The following is an 18,466-nucleotide window of genomic DNA, read 5'->3' as shown; positions in this document are numbered from 1 at the left end:
AAGAGCCCGTCTCTCTCTCTCTCTCTGCCTTCAACCTTCCCTCTTTTTTGCCCGTCTTTGTCTCAGTCACTAGGTCTGTGACGCGCCCTGTCCATTTGTTTGTCTGTTTTTCTCACTTCTATGTGCAATTTGTGCCTCTCTCTCTCCGGCTGAGGGAATGCGGCGTGCCAATGTGACTAAGCAGCCCACAGGGACGGTACAGGTATCGAGGCTGGGATGACGCATACAAGCCGAGAGTGTGACAAATGCATTTGGGTGAGGCGCGGGTCCCCCAGGCACATTGTTCCACTCCAGTGTTGGAACAAGGCAACAATCGCTACAGGAACTCTTCAAGTGAGAGAAATTGTATCAGTCACAGCCGATGCTTCTTCATGCCCATCCCGGCCCACTCAATCACACACATTTAAAAACCAGTTGGAGCTCTCTCTCTCTCTCTCTCTCTCTCTCTCTATTTCTGCCTCACACTGCTATTCATGTGTTTCCCATCGCCGTCTTGAGTGGGCTGGCACAGAGCTCTGGGGAATAAAACTGACAAAATATCTCGAAATGTCTGCCTGCCTGAGCTAGAAAGTCCCAAAAAACAGAGAAAAAGATTATAAGAAGTAGCCCTGATGCAGCCTGATGTGCTTCTTAGCATTAGCGGCGTGTCATGTCTGAGCCCAGAGCGCCGGGTTTTATTGCCTTTGTTGTTTGAAGCGGAGCTGAGGCAGAAAACATTGCATCCTTGACTGGAGAACAGAGCGGGGCGGGGCAGGCCGGCTGAAAAGCTCTGCCACACAGGAATTTAATGTAACTGTTCTGATCGCCGTGCCAGCTCGGTAAAAAGCCATTTCAGGGTGCACAGGCTTCTGACAGATTATCGTCGTGAGAATGACCTGTCATCCAGATGCATCGTGCTCTCACATGTTAAGGTTCATATTAGTACAGCTGAACGGTAATCGCTGCAGTTGCTACTGACAATGAAGAGGGCGGAGGCTTGAAAGTGTCCGGTCATGCTCACCTGGCAAATATTGATCTGGATTAAGTCCATGAAAACTGCCATAATTATTCGTCAGATGATTGGGTTTTGAGTCTACGGTCCACTAATTGCCGATGGATCTACGGTGAAGCAGTGCAAAGGCATTCACTCGAGGCTAAATGGAAGGATCATGTGACCTAATGCGACGATGGAGGGGGAATCTAAGGGTTGCTGCTGCTCACCGAGCTGGAAGAAGGTGACGTCGCTCTTCACACCTGGACCCGCCCCGGTGCTGGCGGCCACCTCCACACTGTAGCGGATCCCCGGGGCCAGACTGGGGATGAGCACGGAAAAGGTGGAGCCGTCCACGGTGCGGTTGATGTGGTACCTGCTCTCGTTCCCCAAGCACCAGATCTGTCAGGGCAGAGAAACACAGGGAGATTGTTAATCCAGTATTAATCTAACGTTTTACTTAAAGATGGCCCTGCCAATGGCAACTACAGTTTTGGTGTGGTCTTTAAAGAACTTTTATTAAATTTTGTATAATATTTATTGTACAGTGGTCCCTCGTTTATCGCGGGAGTTACGTTCTAAAAATAACCCGCAATAGGCGAAATCCGCGAAGTAGTCAGCTTTATTTTTTTTACAATTATTCTAGATGTTTTAAGGCTGTAAAACCCCTCACTACACACTTTATACACTTTTCTCAGACAGGCATTAACATTTTCTCACTTTTCTCTCTTGTTTAAACTCTCAAAGTTCAAACCTTTGTAGAAAAATAAGTCCAGTATTATAGAATGAACGCATTCTGTACTGTACAGGAGACACAGCACGGAGGAGGCTGATTGACAATGGTCTGCAGTCCCTTAGCCAATCAGGACGCAGAACACAATGCACTGTAAAAAAAAAAAAAAAAACATGCAAAATTGCACTAAAAAAAATCCGCGAAACTGCGAGGCCGCGAAAGGTGAACCACGTTATAGCGAGGGACAACTGTACATCAATTTATCCTGTATACATTTTACACTTTTTTATACCATTGGACTGTGTGTGTACGTGAATAGCTATATGTTTTAGTGTAGTGTGTGTGGGAGGGTGTGCAGAGTTATGCAGGTCTGAAACTGAAATGAGAGCTACTGCTTTTACCCAAAGCCAAACTTCTTGTATTTGTTACACACTTGGCCAGTGAAGCTTGATTCGGACTTTAATCCTCATGTTTGGCTGGTGCAGCTGTTGCAACATTGCCGCACACTGCAGGTATTATGTTATCTCTCTCAGGTAGTCTCAGTTAGGATAACATTTGAGAACAGCATTCTGACAGAGTCGGTATTAGCCGGAGTAGCCATAACATGTCTGAGTGTAGCCTTAAGCCCATGAAAAACAAATGGGGGATCAGTAATCACCTCCATAACTCAATTACAGCAGGAGCTGAGTTCTGTCACTCCCAGGAATGAGCCGTCTCCTCGGCTAACTCAAACCAGGGTCAGACAGAAAAGCACACACGGGGCCTGCAGACCTCCACGTCATCTTTACTCCCAACCACCTCCTACCGGTTAATTAGGTTAATATACATACTTCCTTCGGCAGAGGTATCCAGGTTGGTGGTTGGGTCTGTGTGTGTGTGTGTGTGTGTGTGGTAGTGCCACAAAGCCCCGGAAGTTTGTGTGGATCTCTGAATTGCGGATTGTGGTGATAGGAAATGCCGCCAGGGAGTGGGCACAGTAATGAGCGAGGAACACTCTCAAGCTGAACTTAACAACCATGAAATTACTCTAAACCCTATCGACAGAAAACATTTACCTGGAAAATTAACAGTGGCTTAACTTTTTTACTGACTGTGCTGCATCTCCCCCTCCTCCGCTAACCTATATTCCCTGCGACAAAAAAGGCTTTCCAATTAAAAAGGCAGGACCTCTACAGCATAATGTATGAGGGAGGTCACTACACAAAAAGAATATGTTATCAACTAGGGAAAAGAAGAGCGATTGCTTAGAAAAAAAGGTGTTACCGGGTGAAGGATGCATTAGCACAGCCGAGACCTCGGAGATGACTGGAATTACAATAACTCAGCTCTGTGTTTTCACTCTTTTGTCCTTGGTAATTATCGCTCGTTGTCCTGCTCTATAGCTATCATGAATGTCTCTAGAAATTGCTCACATCCACGCTCAATTTTTTGTTGCTATTGCTCATTAAATGTTCGAGCCTTCTAAGTGTAGAAACTCATATTGCTTTAAGTACTAATCCATTTACACTTAGCCACTTCATGCATCTTGATGGAACCGGATAGCTATCTCACAGCTAAACGGCCAGGAGCAAATACGTCCAAGAGAAGTCGGGGCTGGAAATCAATCTGTTTGCTTGGAGATGCATTGTTGCTGCAATCTGGTCAAGTGTAAATGAATCCATGTACATCAAGCACATGAGCCATTGCTATGCTCTGAAACAGTCACCTGCATTTTGTGCAAGTAAGAGCAACTGGATATTAATCCGTCTAATGATGTGGCCAAATGTAAATGGGACGTGGATGCATCATATCTGAACATTATCTGGGTAAGAGATGCATGAAATTACAAGTGTAAAGTAATCACAGCTTCCATGTGAGGCATACCTGCCATGCATGACCACCCATTTGATCTCAACTATACCTGAAGTTCTGTATAAACTGTAATCATCAGCTAACGGCTAACAGCCAGCAATAAAGACTGCAGAGACTGCTCAGCATGACCGTGCATCCTCAGCTGTCCACGTCCACAAGGTGTGTGGGTGGATCCTGTCCACCAGATGGCACTGTTTCACAACAGTTTCCGTCAACTACCCTGCTCCTCCTGGTGTCCCCCCCCCCCTCCTCGAGCCTCTGTCAGCACTCAGAGGAAGAGAACTGATGAGCCTACAAAGGTGTGCCTCAACCAGGAATTCATTACCTCGCCGCGTCTGTGCATTGTCTGCTTCTCTGTTATCAGCGCAGGACCTGCATCCCTGTTGCACCCGGCTCTGTGTTTCCTTGTCTCCTTTGTGTCTCTTCTACAGTAAGAGTCCCACTTGCACAGACCCAAGGTAGCTTTTGGCCGATGTTTTTTTTTTTTACCTTGTACTCCTGGACCACCCCATTCTGCTCATCTTCTGGAGGGGGTTGCCAGGAGACCACAATGGCGGTCCCATTGTCCCCGCTCTCTGTCACCGTAACCTCGCGAGGAGGGGCACTCGGGGCTGAGGGGGTAGACAAAAGATAAAAAAACACACCTTCATACAATATACAGCGTTTTTTTTTTTTTTTTTTTTCGCAACGGCATGTAGTCTCCTCTCTCTCCTCTCTCCCCATTCAGCTGTCAAAACGGTTCTTTTATCTCAGAGTGAGACCGAAGCCGAGGTGAGAACAAAGGAATAGTAATCAAAATTATAATGCTTTTATCAGAGAAACGGTGTCTCTTCAATATAAGCGTTTCCGAGGGTAAATAAAGGGAAACTGTTTACTCCAATAGAGTGGGAGTTGTGATGGTAGGGTGTATGGTGTTGTGTGAATGCTACCCTGATGAGATAATTAAAGTAAATTAATTATGAATATAACATAAACATCTTAATCACAGCCTGAATGAGTGTAATGAAAGCAGGCATTTTTTTTTTTTTTTTTTTTTTTTTCTTTTGCTCATGGGAGAACCAGCGTCATGTTTGGATCCCAGAAAACAATTATCAACAAAATTGGGAACAAAGCAGGATTCAGCGGAGAGCGATCAAAACACTCCCACACACACACACACACACACACACACACACACAAAACAGACACACTAGTTAACATTCTTTAGTTACATTCTCTTGAATTCCACATAAATGTTGACTACAGATTAAAATTAGGCGCTGGGTTTTGACCAAACCTCATGAGACTCCCACAACCACACCCAATGAAAAATTAGCACAGCACTTATTGGAGCGTTGCATACGGCTTTCCGCAGGGCCTCAAAGAGCTCAACGTCCACGCCGGCATGCTTGAATATGCTGCACTTTGGCATCACACAAAAAATCCCTCCCTCTTTGTGCCTGCTGTGAACAGCTGTTGTAGGCTCTCACACACATGCGAGCCATGCATAATAAAATTGGGTAAACATGAAAACAGGCACGCACGCGCTCAAGCAAACACACTCTTATACGCACACAAACATACTACAAAGGCAAACCCCTCCCACCTTCCTCCAGCGTCTTCCCAATTTTGACATCACTGTCTGTTCCCTGGAATTCGTTGAAGAAGGGGCGGACTTTGAACTCATATGTGACTCCCTTTCGCAGCTGTGGCACGACGGCGCTGTCCTCCCCGGGCGTGCGCACCTCAAACACGGCCCACTCGCTCCGCTGCGTCCCCTCTGGCGAAGGCCGGTACATCACCTTGTAGCCCTGGATGTACTGGGACTGCTGCTCCACCTGGAGGACGGCATGCAAACATGGAAAGAGACGGGGGTCAGCTTGACTCGATTAGGTGTTCTGCAGTCTACAGTGGAAACTTTTACAATAATGCATCGGATTATGGCAAAAATGGACGGCTATGGATCAGCGTGACTGATAGAGCGAGGGCCCGGCTGGAATGGGGTGCTAACTCATCACATCACTCCTCTATTTATCCATCCACATCTCCATCTTTCTCTTCATCTGTGTGTCTATGCGCCATTTGGAGCAGCAGCGATTTGTGCAAACCGCAGTATGAGGTCATTGGCCAGAGGTTCCTCTAAGTCTGGAGCTGGTTAAATAGGGCCAGGGCTCCCAGAACAGCCTGTCTCATCCTGTCCTGCTGTGTAGCGTACTGACTGGCTGCTGGAGTCAAGGGGGGAAGGGGTGAAGGGGGGACATTTATACTGGGACACTTTATACGGAGAATGCCAGAACATGAGAATACGAGACGTTAAATTGGGAGACAAACTCATAAAATATATCTCAATAAAAAAGGCGAAGGCTGGTGAGCATTTGTTGGTTAGTTTTGTCTAAGAATAGTTAATGTTGCAATGTGATCCAGTATGGCTTGGATAACCAGTAACCAGTGTGCTAACATCCCCACCAGTCCCTGTGAAAGGCAGGCAGGCAGCAGTGGCTTGTAAAGATTTTAGTGATTTTCTCTATCCCCTTCCTCCGTAAAATAAGTTGCCAGCTCAGGTGGTCTTTATTAGTCAGAAAACTGTGCAACCATTTACCGAAACACAAAGCAAAATGTAAAAAAACCAAAAGACTCCACATTGGGAGCACATTTAACGCTCAAAAAAACAGGGAAACCATGGCATGTTAATACAATGCATGGCCCTTTTGTTGTTTCCTGCATTTTTCTGGTACATTCCAGTGAGGCTGGGTAACTGGGCAGTGGTGTTTTAAATCCGTCTTGGCAGGTCAGTATCCTTTTCACATTTCCCAGGTCCCATTCATCACTCACGCTGGTACTTTGCTGTACCTGGAAAAGTGGGGGTGGCTGTACGTCAAAACCAAGGATTGAGCTAAACCCCCGGGCTCTGACTGCCACCATCCTGCAGACTAATACCTACAGTGTAACTGCACAGCTAGAATCTGTTATTCTACTGTCATATTTTGAATTGAGGGATCGTTAGCTAGATACACCACAGTATTGCATATTGTGTTCATACCATAAAAAAGCGCAAAAACGTCTGTAAGGTCCCTTTAACCTTTCCTTAGTTCTCTCCTTCTCCATGCCTCTTCCTCCTCCACCTATCCGCTTTTACATCTGCAAGCCATTTCCACTTAAGAGCATGTGTTGGCTGCCTCTTCCTTCTCACTTGTATTATTTTAACAGCCGTCAAGTGTTTTCAATCCGAGGGGGCACAGGCTGGCACGCCACACACGGCTTTGTAGAGCTGCATGGTGTATCGCGGAGGGCCGGGCTCTCCAGTCTAGGTTTTTGGGCGGCTGCGAGAGGCACGCCGTAGACAAAGCTGGAGATGGCTGGTCGGTGGCCAGATGACCAGTTCTGGCCCGTGGCAGATGGACACTTAGAAGACTTGGACTGCGTTTCAGGCGGCTCAATCTGCAGTGTCCTTCCACTGTGGAACGCTGGTACATTAGCACATTAGCTCTGCTGAACGGCCTGACAAATTGACCATAGAAACAGAACGTTCCAGAACTACCTCTGGTGCTTTGGGAGCCATCTATACAAATTATTAAAAAAGACAGGCTGTACCTGCGTTATGAAAGGTCGCCGATGACCCAGGGCCCCTGGTGAAAAAGATACTCACCGTCCACTGTACCCTGACGGAGGAGGAGGACAGGATGGTGGGGTTGTGCAGGTGGATGAGCACTTCTCCCAGCTCCCTCTGGATCTGACGGTGATCCACACCCTGACTGGTGGGGGGGATATCTGCACACACACACACACACACATCAAAAACAGTAGTGAGTGTTTCAGAAAGCAGGCTGGCTGTCTGGTGCTGTTGTTTTCAAAGTAGGACCTAAAAACCCCAAGTAGTCCCATATATGAGGACGTTGCATGGCCATCAGTGTATTAATGTGTGTGTCTATTTACCAATAACATCAACAATGAAAAACCATACATATGAACATATGAACAGTATACAGTGGTGGAAAAAAGTTTTCGGACACCCTTAAAATTTTACACAATCTCACAATCTCAAATATTATCATGAAATATTTGTGGAAAAATCTTTTTTGTGTTTCAAAAGGTGTGGCTGCATTAGACAGACACAAACAAATACAAATTATATTTTTTTGTTTATTGTTTACAAGAAAAACTAACAAAAATAAATTCTTGACAGTTTAATCTTTATCTTCCTGCGTTAGGTTCCTTGTTTTAGCCATTTTTGTGTCTGAAGAACTTTCAAATGTGCTGGCTTTATATAGACACCAAGCTTGGCAACAAAAATTGTGTCTTTTAATAAAAAGAATGACCTTCATCAAAGGTCCAAAATGACCCAATACTCAAAATTTCTGATGTATTTTTATGGTTTTTAATGGCTTTTTTAGGATTTGTTTAGTATTTTGGCTGTGACTGTACTAAAAGATATTGCATTTGAAGACCTAAGAGTGATTTGTTAATGCAATATTTCACAAATGCATGGGGTGTCTGAAAACTTTTTTCCACCACTGTATGAGGACCTTGCATGGCCAGCCATCAGTGTATTAATGTGTGTCTCTGTTTACCATTAACATCAACAATGAAAAACCATACATATGAACATATGAACAGTATACAGTGGTGGAAAAAGTTTTCAGACACCCTTAAAATTGTACACAATCTCAAATATTATCATGAGATATTTGTGGAAAAATCTTTTTTGTGTTTCAAAAGGTGTGGCTGCATTAGACAGACACAAACAAATACAAATTATATTTTGTTGTTTATTGTTTACAAGAAAAACTAACAAAACTAAATTCTTGACAGTCTAATCTTGATCTTCCTGCGTTAGGTTCCTTGTTTTAGCCATTTTTGTGTCTTAAGAACTTTCAAATGTGCTGGCTTTATATAGACACACAGCTTGGCAACAAAAATTGTGTCTTTTAATAAAAAGAACGACCTTCATCACTGGTACCAAAATGACCCAATACTCAAAATTTCTTATGTATTTTTAAGAAACCAATCAATTTTAAGTTTTTAATGGCTTTTTTAGGATTTGTTTAGTATTTTGGCTGTGACTGTACTAAAAGATATTGCATTTGAAGACCTAAGAGTGATTTGTTCATGCAATATTTCACAAATGCATGGGATGTCTGAAAACTTTTTTCCACCACTGTATGTATTTGACTGATACCTGCAAAAACAAAGTGCCTACCTTGTGTTTTCACAGCATCCGTGATGGGACTGGGATCACTCAGCCCATAGGCATTGGCTGCACGTACTAGGAAGAGGTAGACTGCACTGGGCTTCAGACCCTTCAGTACATATGACTCAGTCTTCACATGCTCCGCCAGGGTCTGCCAGCTGCTCCCTGATGCATGACTGCGGACACGTCACAGACAGAGTTAAGGTCAAAAAGCTGAACCGGGGTCACGTGTTCATGAGCTCGTCGCCGTCCGAGTTTGTCACTTTTTACCTGAAGGCCTCTATGATGTAGGAGGTGGGTGTGGCTCCAGCGTTCAGATTGGGCTTCCAGGAGAGGGTGACAGAGGTCCGGGTGACGTCGGTGACCTCTGGCTTGGAGGGAGCGCTGGGGATCAGGTTCGGGTCAGTAGGTCTGATTGGCTGGACTGGGACGCCAAACTCTAAATCCAGAACAGAGCGAGGGAAAGAAAAGCAGCGAGGTTGGTGCACCGCAATATGGAAAGCCAATACGGTCGTAACGTTCTCTTTTTTTTTTTTTTTTCCTGCTGTATCATTTAACTCTTCTTAAATCATCAGCAGGTGTTTATAAATGCTGTTCCAGTCATCAGTCAGCAGTCATTTGGCAAAATTCTGGCTGGCGCAGGGCCAAATGTACAAACCCTAAAATGCCACTGGAACGAATATACTCAAATCAGCGTTTGGTCACTGCAGAGAACGGATGTATCGTAGCATTTATAAACACCTGCTGGCAATTTAAGGAGAGTTTATTAATAATGATACGCCCTATCAGCTTTCCATACCACACTACTATTGCCCAGTTACAAAAGGCATGGCATATGATACATCTCCATCCTCCATCCTCCATTTAATATCTCTTAGTTTTTGCTTACTTTCACACATCTGGATAAAATTTTGTCCTTGAAAAATTATAGAACTAAATCGTACCCACCAACTGAAAAATGCAAAAGCGGTTATTATAAAAGCACTGCCGCATCAATTATCTTAAGACCTTTGGATACACAATAGTGAAATTTAATAACCCGTCGTAATAATTGCAAGCACATTTTTTATATTGAGTTTACTTAAGAATAAGCTCAATACCTCAGGTAACTTTTCTTTTACAAAATAGATATGAAACCCCTTAATTTGCATACATATATCAAATTGTGCTCAGCTAAGAGTGTGGCAGAAAACCAATTACAAGAGTCTGGTGAATTTAATTTCCCAGCTCATTTTAGCATGCAGTATCAGTGACAGTGGGAAGCAGACATGGGCTTCTTTAGACTTACCTTGGACCTCCAGGTAAGCTTTCCATGAGGCCTCACCACTGGGAGTGGAGGCGATGCAGGTGTACATGCCGGTGTCACCAAGCTGGAGGAAGAGAGGGGAAGAAATTATTGGTGGCCTTCAGTTAAATGCAAATTCTGCGTGCCGTATTTTCCTCGAGTTGTAGTGGTCCTTCCATCTCCCTATTTCTCCGTCTCCTGCCAGCGCTCTCTTCCCTCCCTCCCTCACCATCACGGCTCTGCTTATTGACATTCTGCTATAGTCTCTCCAGCAGGCAGCTGTCATTTCCCGGTAATCGCGCTATCATCTCTCTTACAGCAGAAACTGGGGTAAAGCAGCTGGAGAGGCCAAGTGGCAGACCATCCCCAGTCAAATGGAAAAGATTTTCACAGGATCATAGACTAATTGGAGACCTTTCTCTCTCTCTACCATTCTCTTAAGTACCAAGCATGGAGGCGACTGCTTCATGTAACAGATGTGGTGACAATATGTACTGGAACCTCGTTTAGTCATAGCCCTTTGGAAAAGCGTTTCTTTGGGTGGATAAAATGTTCAAAAAATTCAAAATCCTAAAATTCAAATTCAAGGTCTAAACATAACCGTTACTATATGCATTTTTTTTTTCTACATGTCTGCACCAGCAACTGTATTGGACATTTGTGGCTAAGACAAACAGTTCTACTGTGGTTTGTAGCTGATGTACAGTATGCTAAATGCTATTGTGTGTATGCATGTGTATGTGTGTGAGTGTGTGTGTGTCAGCACAGGAAAGCGAGGCAGACATAGGGAAAGATAGATGGTTTGCATAATTGAGTGTGAACATGTCCTGCCATCGACCCTCAAGGTGAGTGAGTTTTCTTTCCCTCTGTCTGACAGCTAAAAAAAAAAAAAAAAATGCCTGAAACCTCAATAATAACAATAATGGTCACAACATCATGACCACATTAATAAGGAAAAAATTACCTCACACATCAAAAACATCTTCATTAAAATACTGTCAGGGAGACATGACAAGTTCATTAATGTAAAGCGCCTGCGGAGTTTGCCGGGCTGCAGCGTTGAGAGCGGCTCGTGCACGCCCCCTCCTGCCTGCCTCTCACTGGCGGCCCAATCACACTGCAATCTTGTCACTGCGAGACACGCCAGCCTCCATCAAAACACCACAAACCGACGCAAACTCTGACCCCGTGACGCCTCCATCTGGAAGACACGTCAGCACCCCCTGCTCGTCTCTCCCTAAGAGTGAGCTCAGTCTCCAGCAGCTTGCCGTCACACACACACACAGACACACACACACACATGCACACACACAGGACCCGCAGTGTCTGCTGACTGACAGAACTAGAGACTGCTGGATTTCACAGACTCCAACTTCAAACCCGTGACAAGTGACTGACAGCTTACTGAGGGCTGGTTGCTGGCAGGGAACACATGCTTTATTTACCAGCCAGCAGGGGTTTTGCTCACCACATTATGGACTGATATGGACAGCTTTGAAGCTAATTTGGGCCGAATTTAGAAACTAAAGGCAGCCTAATAGAAAAGCCCGACTATAAACCTAAATATATACATATATGTGTATAAACCATATGCATCAAAACCATATGCAAGACCAAGCGTACTGTATTGAGATAATTTGTTACAGTCCTCATAAAGGTATGGTTGTCCAAGTCCAAATACCACACAGAGTATCCTGTTTGGAAGAGTGACTGCTGCTGTTAATCATGTGCAAGATTTGATGACTGTACATTGCGCCTTTAGTTTATTTATTTATTTATTTGAATGGTTTGAGTGGCTTTAAAGTCACAATGAAATCAAAAACTGTGAGATAATTTTCATTTCCAGAATTTATTCAACAGTACATGCTTTTGCTTCTAGCCTATTCCTTTTAAGATAAGATACGATAAGATGTTCCTTTATTAGTCCCACGGTGGGGAAATTTCAAGCATTACAGCAGCAGAGTGGATAGCAAAATATGAAGCATAATTTACATTATAAACAGTATAAACAGATAATAAATAGCAAAAAGCAATATAAACATTATAAACAAGGAATACAGAAAAAAATAGAAATATGAACAATTTAAACAACAGAAGAAAAAAATAACCTAAACCTGAGGAACAACACGCTCCGAAGTGTTTATTGTGATTGTTGTACTGTGCGCGATGATTGATGTACAAACCAAAACCAAAAATAAACCATTCATTCATTCATTCATTCATTCACATGCAATAAATTTACTACAATTTGTTATGTTTGATTTTGATTTTTTGTACATTTATAATAAAACCCCATTACTTAACATATCTTGGAAAAGTGTGCATCTTCAGTGATGATGTCATGCTGAATGAGTGGGCGTGTACAAACACTTTAACTGCGAAAGCCACCATGTTTTCGAACAATCAATTAAACCCCGCCCCGCAGCCAGTTTCAGCGGGAATTAAATCAAACTGAGGAGGCAAGCGGCTCTCTAAATGTGCTGTTTCATCGTGACTTTAAGAAGCAAGCCGCGCAGGTCTGTGTGTGTGTATGTGTTGGGTCTGCTACTTTTGCATACAAGTGCCTTACCTTTGCATAGCGTATCTGCAGCGCCCCCGTGTCCAGCTGTTTGACCCTGGAGTCATGGGTGGACACCAGCACGCCGTCCTTCCTCCACAGGATGGTGGGGGTGGGGTTACCCGACGCCAGGCAGCTTAAGACCACGGTGCCATCCACAGCCACCGTCTGATTGGTTGGGCCCTGACGGACAACGGGCGGGGGGCGGTCTGACACAACTGTGAAAGAAAGTATTAGAATGGTATTGCATTGTGTGGAGGGGCAGAAAAACAAGAGGAAAAACATGTTGAATGTCCGGGGGAGGGCAGCAACAGAGGATTCAGACAATTATCCAGCATGTTTGGGGAAATATACAAAAGGAAAAGGGGGGGGTGAGAATCTGACAAACACCATATAGCTATGTAAGCCTGTGAAAAGTGCAAGGGTAGTGGGAGAGAACGAAATCCAATTTTAACAACTGGAAGCAATTTTCTAATCATTCAGCAGCAGGAGTTGACCTTAGCCAAATAAAAAGCAGCGTAATTAAAATAAAACTGCCTCAGATACTTCAGTCTTCTCACTGCAGCTCCACCAGACGCCTGGCACTACGCACACGAGCGCTCGCAGCCAGCCAACAACCCCTCGGCCCATCCCCCAGCCATAAAACACGGAACAAGGGGGGGAAATGCTTAAAAACATCCATGCAGCACAGACAATATTATTAGCATTAGGACGAGCATTTCAACTCCTCCCCCTGCTAGTCTGTGAACCCTGGGTGTTCACAAACACACACAACAAAGAGGCACAGAGAGAGAGAGAGCATGCATGTGAGAGACAGAGGGAGAGGCTGAGCAACAGAGAGGGATGCACAACACTGAGAAAGAGAGGAAAAGACAGGGCAGAAGACAAAAGAGAGAGAGAGGGAGTGAGGAATGGGAGAATTTAATTGCATGCACCCCATAACGTTTCCATTTTTATTTTGTCTCCAGTGAGTGCGATCCATCATGTTGCTGCTACTGTAGGTTATCTGACTGGCCATGATCATTATTATTCATCCCGGCAATTGATGACCAATTCCTGCCAGCCCTGCTGATTTACAAGCAAGCTGTATTCACTGAGAAGCAATGAAATTAAAACCTAACACAGTGTAAAAGCAACACATAATGATGTATGCTTGTGTGCACAGATCGTCAGAGCCATACTGCGGCCTAATCTCTGGGCAGCTTTGTCTTTGCTTTGGTACTGGGGATGGTGCAATTACTAAAACATTGTCAGCATGACCTGTAATTACCAGATCTGCCTGCGGAGAGGTAGTGGCCTCAGAGTGGCCTGCTCACTTTAATAACTGTTATTATTATACAGAGAGCGAGAGAGAATGAGACAGGAGGGGATAGAGAGAGACAGAGAGAGTGCACCGGTCTAGGCTTGATATGAAGAAGGATGCTTAGGTGAATGAAGGGATGAATCTAGGTGGGTCGTAGACAAAATAACAGCAGCCCGGCAGCATCACTGTGGGAATGGTGGGAATGAAGCCAAGGTGAGTCCACCAGGCTGACAGGGATTGGCTAGTGGAGTAATTAGAGGACCCAATCCAGACCTCACCACACAACCACAGTCTTCCAACGGTAGACAGCAGCAAGCCAGCCATAGAATACCAAAGGAGACACTAGCCAGTGTGAAGGCTACGAAGCCAACCAGAGAGCCAGGGTCTGGGTGCACAGGCACCAGAGAGTCTCTACCTCTGACAGGAACACACTGAGCAGGCCAGACCAAACCTCACAAACCTCAATTCGGATATTAATATGCTCTACAGCGCAACCACAGCATATCGGATGAACAGTATTATCCTCATGAGCCAAGGATTTACTGAAATACCAATATTTATCCACTAAGTTTTCTTTCAATGTTCTTACGCCTTGAGGCTTCGGTGCATCCAGTAACTCTGTATTAAAGGCTGTCGGACGCTCACCATCAGTGACCTCTAGCAGAGCCTTGGTGATGACACTACCAGCGATGTTCAGAGCCTGGCAGCTGTAGTATCCCACGTCTGAGCGTTCGGCATCAGTGATGGTCAAGTCCCCAGTCTGGGACACAGAGAAGCGGCTGGACGGCTGAGGAGGCTGGTAGGAGAACAGCAGGTTCTGCCGGGGAGGAAGAGAAATCACATGCAGTCAGTCGTGCACTCCTAAAGGCTGTGTGGTTAGAATTCTCACTCCAAAATCGGATATCCATCATTTGAAAAACTTGGAGCTCACTTGCAGAAAATGATAGTTATGGTATATGGTATGGCATGAAATGAAAGCATCTATCTTGAGCTATAGGCTATCTTAAGAACTATGTCTAGAAAATAGTTATGCTTTTAAAAGGAGAGCCATTTATATGAATCAGTTCAGTTTTTTTTTTTTTTTCAGAATGAAAATAGAGCATTTTGGAGTGAAAACCTGGAATTATCTTATTCTGTATTTGGTTCTTTCTGTTTTACTTGTTAGCCTTCACTATCATCTTTACAGTAAGCATTCATACTGTAATGTCCATGTGCTGCCCTTACCTGACTGCCCTCCCGCTGCCAGAAGATGGCAGGCTGGGGGTTTCCGGTGGCCTCACACTGGAAGGTGACGGTTCGGCCAACTCCCACCACCTGGTTCCTCGGTCGCACCACAAAGGCCGGGGGAACTTTGGGACAGGCATGACAGTGGTTAACCGAGCAACAGACAAAGAATGAACAGAGCAGATATCATACTTAGGATCTACTACAGTTAAAAAATGGCCTGCATTATTTGAATGACAAACAAAAGAAATTTGCCTGAGAAAGCAGCTATGGTGCCTGTACTCAAATTGGCTGTTCAGATTCAGGGTATCTCTCTTTAAACTTTGCATGGTGCATTGAAGATAAAAAGAGGAAACTGATCAAACCCATAATGCAGCTGTATATATTATAGATGTAATGAATAGAGAAAACACACATTATTCTCATGCCCCTTCATTTGCATGGGCAAGGGCATGGACCATTAAAATTTACATGGAAATGGGGGATAAATTTGAGCCATCTGTCCATGCTGACACCCTCCAATAGTACCCTCCAATAGCCTCAACCAGGATGCAGCATCCATGCATCTTAATGACAAATTTCATCTCAGACTAAAGCGCGGGGTCGTAGCCCAATGTCATCTTCCCAGGTCTACAGTGACACTAGGCCTTGCTGTACTAATCGGCGATCCATGCATGGAAGCACACTCTGAATGCAAAGGTCCAGAGGCTGGTCAATTTACACCTCCATTTCAGAGGACAACACACATGTCCTCGAAATAGCATACATCTACTCACACCTAAATTATTTTTAGATACGGGCTGTTTTATCTAAAAATGAAGGCAATCTGAAAACTGTCAATTGAAATACAGGCATAATTTGTCCATGTGTAAGACGGGGTGTTTGGTAATGCATAAAGGAACACATAAGAGGAGGGAGTAATAGAATGAAATGATGTGGCTTTACCTTGGCTGCCCAAGCTGAGCATATTTTTACCCATTAATGTCCTTTTGTCACTGTTGCCCATGACAACAGAAACATGAGGTCTTATTGGAGGGTGGAGAGGTGATAGAAGGAAGATGGAGGGGGTTGTGACAGCTTCCTGTCTCTGTCAGGGCGGTGAATAGGTGACGGGTGACATTTCAACTTACCAGACACGACTAAAAGGAAACAAAAACACAACAACAGAAACCCAAAGATGAATAAATAAATAATAAACACCGTGACACACAGAGGAGAGATAAGGACGACAACAATGTGATGTTCATGGGTAAAAATAATCATGTCATTATAATTCAGTGAATATGAGATGGGGCGTATTACACACTCAATTCAAACCCCAGAGACCCACATGATGCACACGGTTAAAGTGATTACCACAAATTGACACGCGATGTATTTCAACACAGACACAACAACACAATTTTATTCAACGTTCACTTTAGGTTTTGGGAGACGTTCAGGGACAGGAGAGATGCTGAAAAGATGAAGTTTAGGGAAACAAAGGTAGACATCCTCATGACATAAACAAGACATATGTAGTATATTTTGCAACATGATGTATTTTTGTGTGTTTTTTTTTTTTTTTTTTTTCCTCCTCACAGGTGTTGTGTGAAGGTGGAACATCTCTGCACCCGTAATGAGGTTTAGAGCACCCTGAGGATCACACAGTCTCTCAAACACAGCCTTGCATATGTAAGCCCGGGCCATAAAAACACAAGGTGAATGTTAACTGTCACTCTTTGGCCATAAATCTCCCCCAGCCAATCACTCACCTTATCTAATCTGTCTGCTTCAACGGCTCCCACGGAAACATAAACGCTGTCAGTCAGAGTAATGACCAGCCCCTCCCTCCTCCCCCTGCCTATCACTGGCCTTTAAAATGCAGATAAGGTTCACATCAAAAGCTCCCACAAGAAGACGCCATCCTCGTTCTGGACCAGAGGAGAGGCTATAGATGCACACAATCACACACACACACACACACACCCATACCAACTCACACATACAAATACGCAAACTCCCCCACCCCCCTACACACATCCATTCATGTGTGTCTAAGCCTTTAATTAGGTAACCCTACCTCTTCAATGCTGCTATGATCACAGAAGTGGACCTGGAGGGAAACGTGAGCCTTAAATCTGACTGGGTTGCTTTGGTTTTTGCAGGCATACAGCGCAGAAGGGAGTCTCAATCAATAAGGTAATCACAGAGAATAAGGGAAGTGCACTGAGCAGTGTGGCCTCCAGCCCACCGGGGGGCAGGCTATGAGCCAAAGACCACAGCACAGATGTTAATGGGGATTTGAGCAGCGCTGCTGTCCAGCAGGCCTGACATCAACACTAGACTGGAAGTGCACGCTGAGGATTTAGTGTGATTAATAGGAGCTCCCATTGGGAGGCCTGCAGCAGCGTGTGTGAGGCTTTAAACGCTCCATCCCACATTGTATACAGGATATCAGCCGTACTGCGGCCATCACAAACAGTTTGTGGCAGAAATCAATGCACAATAAAGGTAAATCTGACAGTAAAATGCAATCACATGGAGAGATACAGAGAGAAGGTGACACAAAGGTTCTCGATGTGATGCTTCACCTTTTCAGGATTTCTCATCTCGACTGCATGGAGGCTGCTGACCTGATAAATATGGGAACAGCTGACAAGAAGTTTCCTCACATTCAAGCTCTTCTGGCACCAGTTCCAAGTCTCCTTCCAGTCCCTTTACATGGGTTATTAGCAGCACCGCTCTGGGGACCATCGGTCCATTCAAGACTTTTCTAAGCATTAATCATGAATCACAAATCACTGGTAACCGTAAACTTAACCAGCTGTGAAAAAACAACAACAAAAAAAGCACATTTGTTTTCTTAATTATCTTTGCAGCACATTCCAAAATAATGTATTTACACTCCTGTGAGGAAAATCCCTGGGTGAGGTCTCATTTACTAAACCTCAGCACTATCTAACAACACCAGACCATAATGCCTTTATCTGACAACCACACACACACACACACACACACACACACACACACACACAGTCCTCTCTGAATAGCTGAACAGCCCATCTCACGACAACATTCTCATGTGGCTTAGATTAATGATTTTACAATGAAGCCATAAATATGACTGGTGACTCAGGCAATTATGTGCTTCCTCTATCAATAAATGAAATATTTGACTTGACATATTTATAAGTCCAAAGGAGGTGTAGCAGACTGACAAACACACGTGTAAGACAGTAATTCACTGATTAAGTTAGTAACGAGAGCCCGGCACCTCGAAAGAAAAATAGCCCAGGGCGCCGCCGCACAATGTCCACATTGTTCACGGACAGAGTTTCACACCTCTCTGCAGCCAGATTGTCAAACCTGGCAGTGGAAGGTGTGAAACTCTGTC

The 18,466-nt window shown here is 44.4% G+C and overlaps 1 protein-coding gene across 3 annotated transcripts in view; it reads right to left on the bottom strand.

The window, feature by feature from the left end:
• Positions 1–18,466, bottom strand: part of robo1 (roundabout, axon guidance receptor, homolog 1 (Drosophila)) — a 191,762-nt gene that overhangs the window by 23,511 nt on the left and 149,785 nt on the right. For all 3 annotated transcript variants that reach the window (XM_030067248.1, XM_030067249.1, XM_030067250.1), the window contains exons 7-17: positions 16,221–16,229; positions 15,091–15,215; positions 14,512–14,683; positions 12,576–12,781; positions 10,010–10,091; positions 8,992–9,160; positions 8,731–8,897; positions 7,180–7,301; positions 5,140–5,371; positions 4,044–4,165; positions 1,201–1,372 (exon numbers count right to left, since the gene is read on the bottom strand). In XM_030067248.1, the coding sequence (XP_029923108.1) occupies positions 1,201–1,372; positions 4,044–4,165; positions 5,140–5,371; positions 7,180–7,301; positions 8,731–8,897; positions 8,992–9,160; positions 10,010–10,091; positions 12,576–12,781; positions 14,512–14,683; positions 15,091–15,215; positions 16,221–16,229 (1,578 nt within the window). The remainder of the gene's footprint in view (positions 1–1,200; positions 1,373–4,043; positions 4,166–5,139; positions 5,372–7,179; positions 7,302–8,730; positions 8,898–8,991; positions 9,161–10,009; positions 10,092–12,575; positions 12,782–14,511; positions 14,684–15,090; positions 15,216–16,220; positions 16,230–18,466) is intronic.

Source organism: Myripristis murdjan, chromosome 13 (genome assembly GCF_902150065.1).
Source record: "Myripristis murdjan chromosome 13, fMyrMur1.1, whole genome shotgun sequence".
Classification (NCBI taxonomy): Eukaryota; Metazoa; Chordata; class Actinopteri; order Holocentriformes; family Holocentridae; genus Myripristis; species Myripristis murdjan.
Note: the sequence above shows the minus strand (reverse complement) of the source record. Positions and strands in the feature narration are given on the sequence as shown.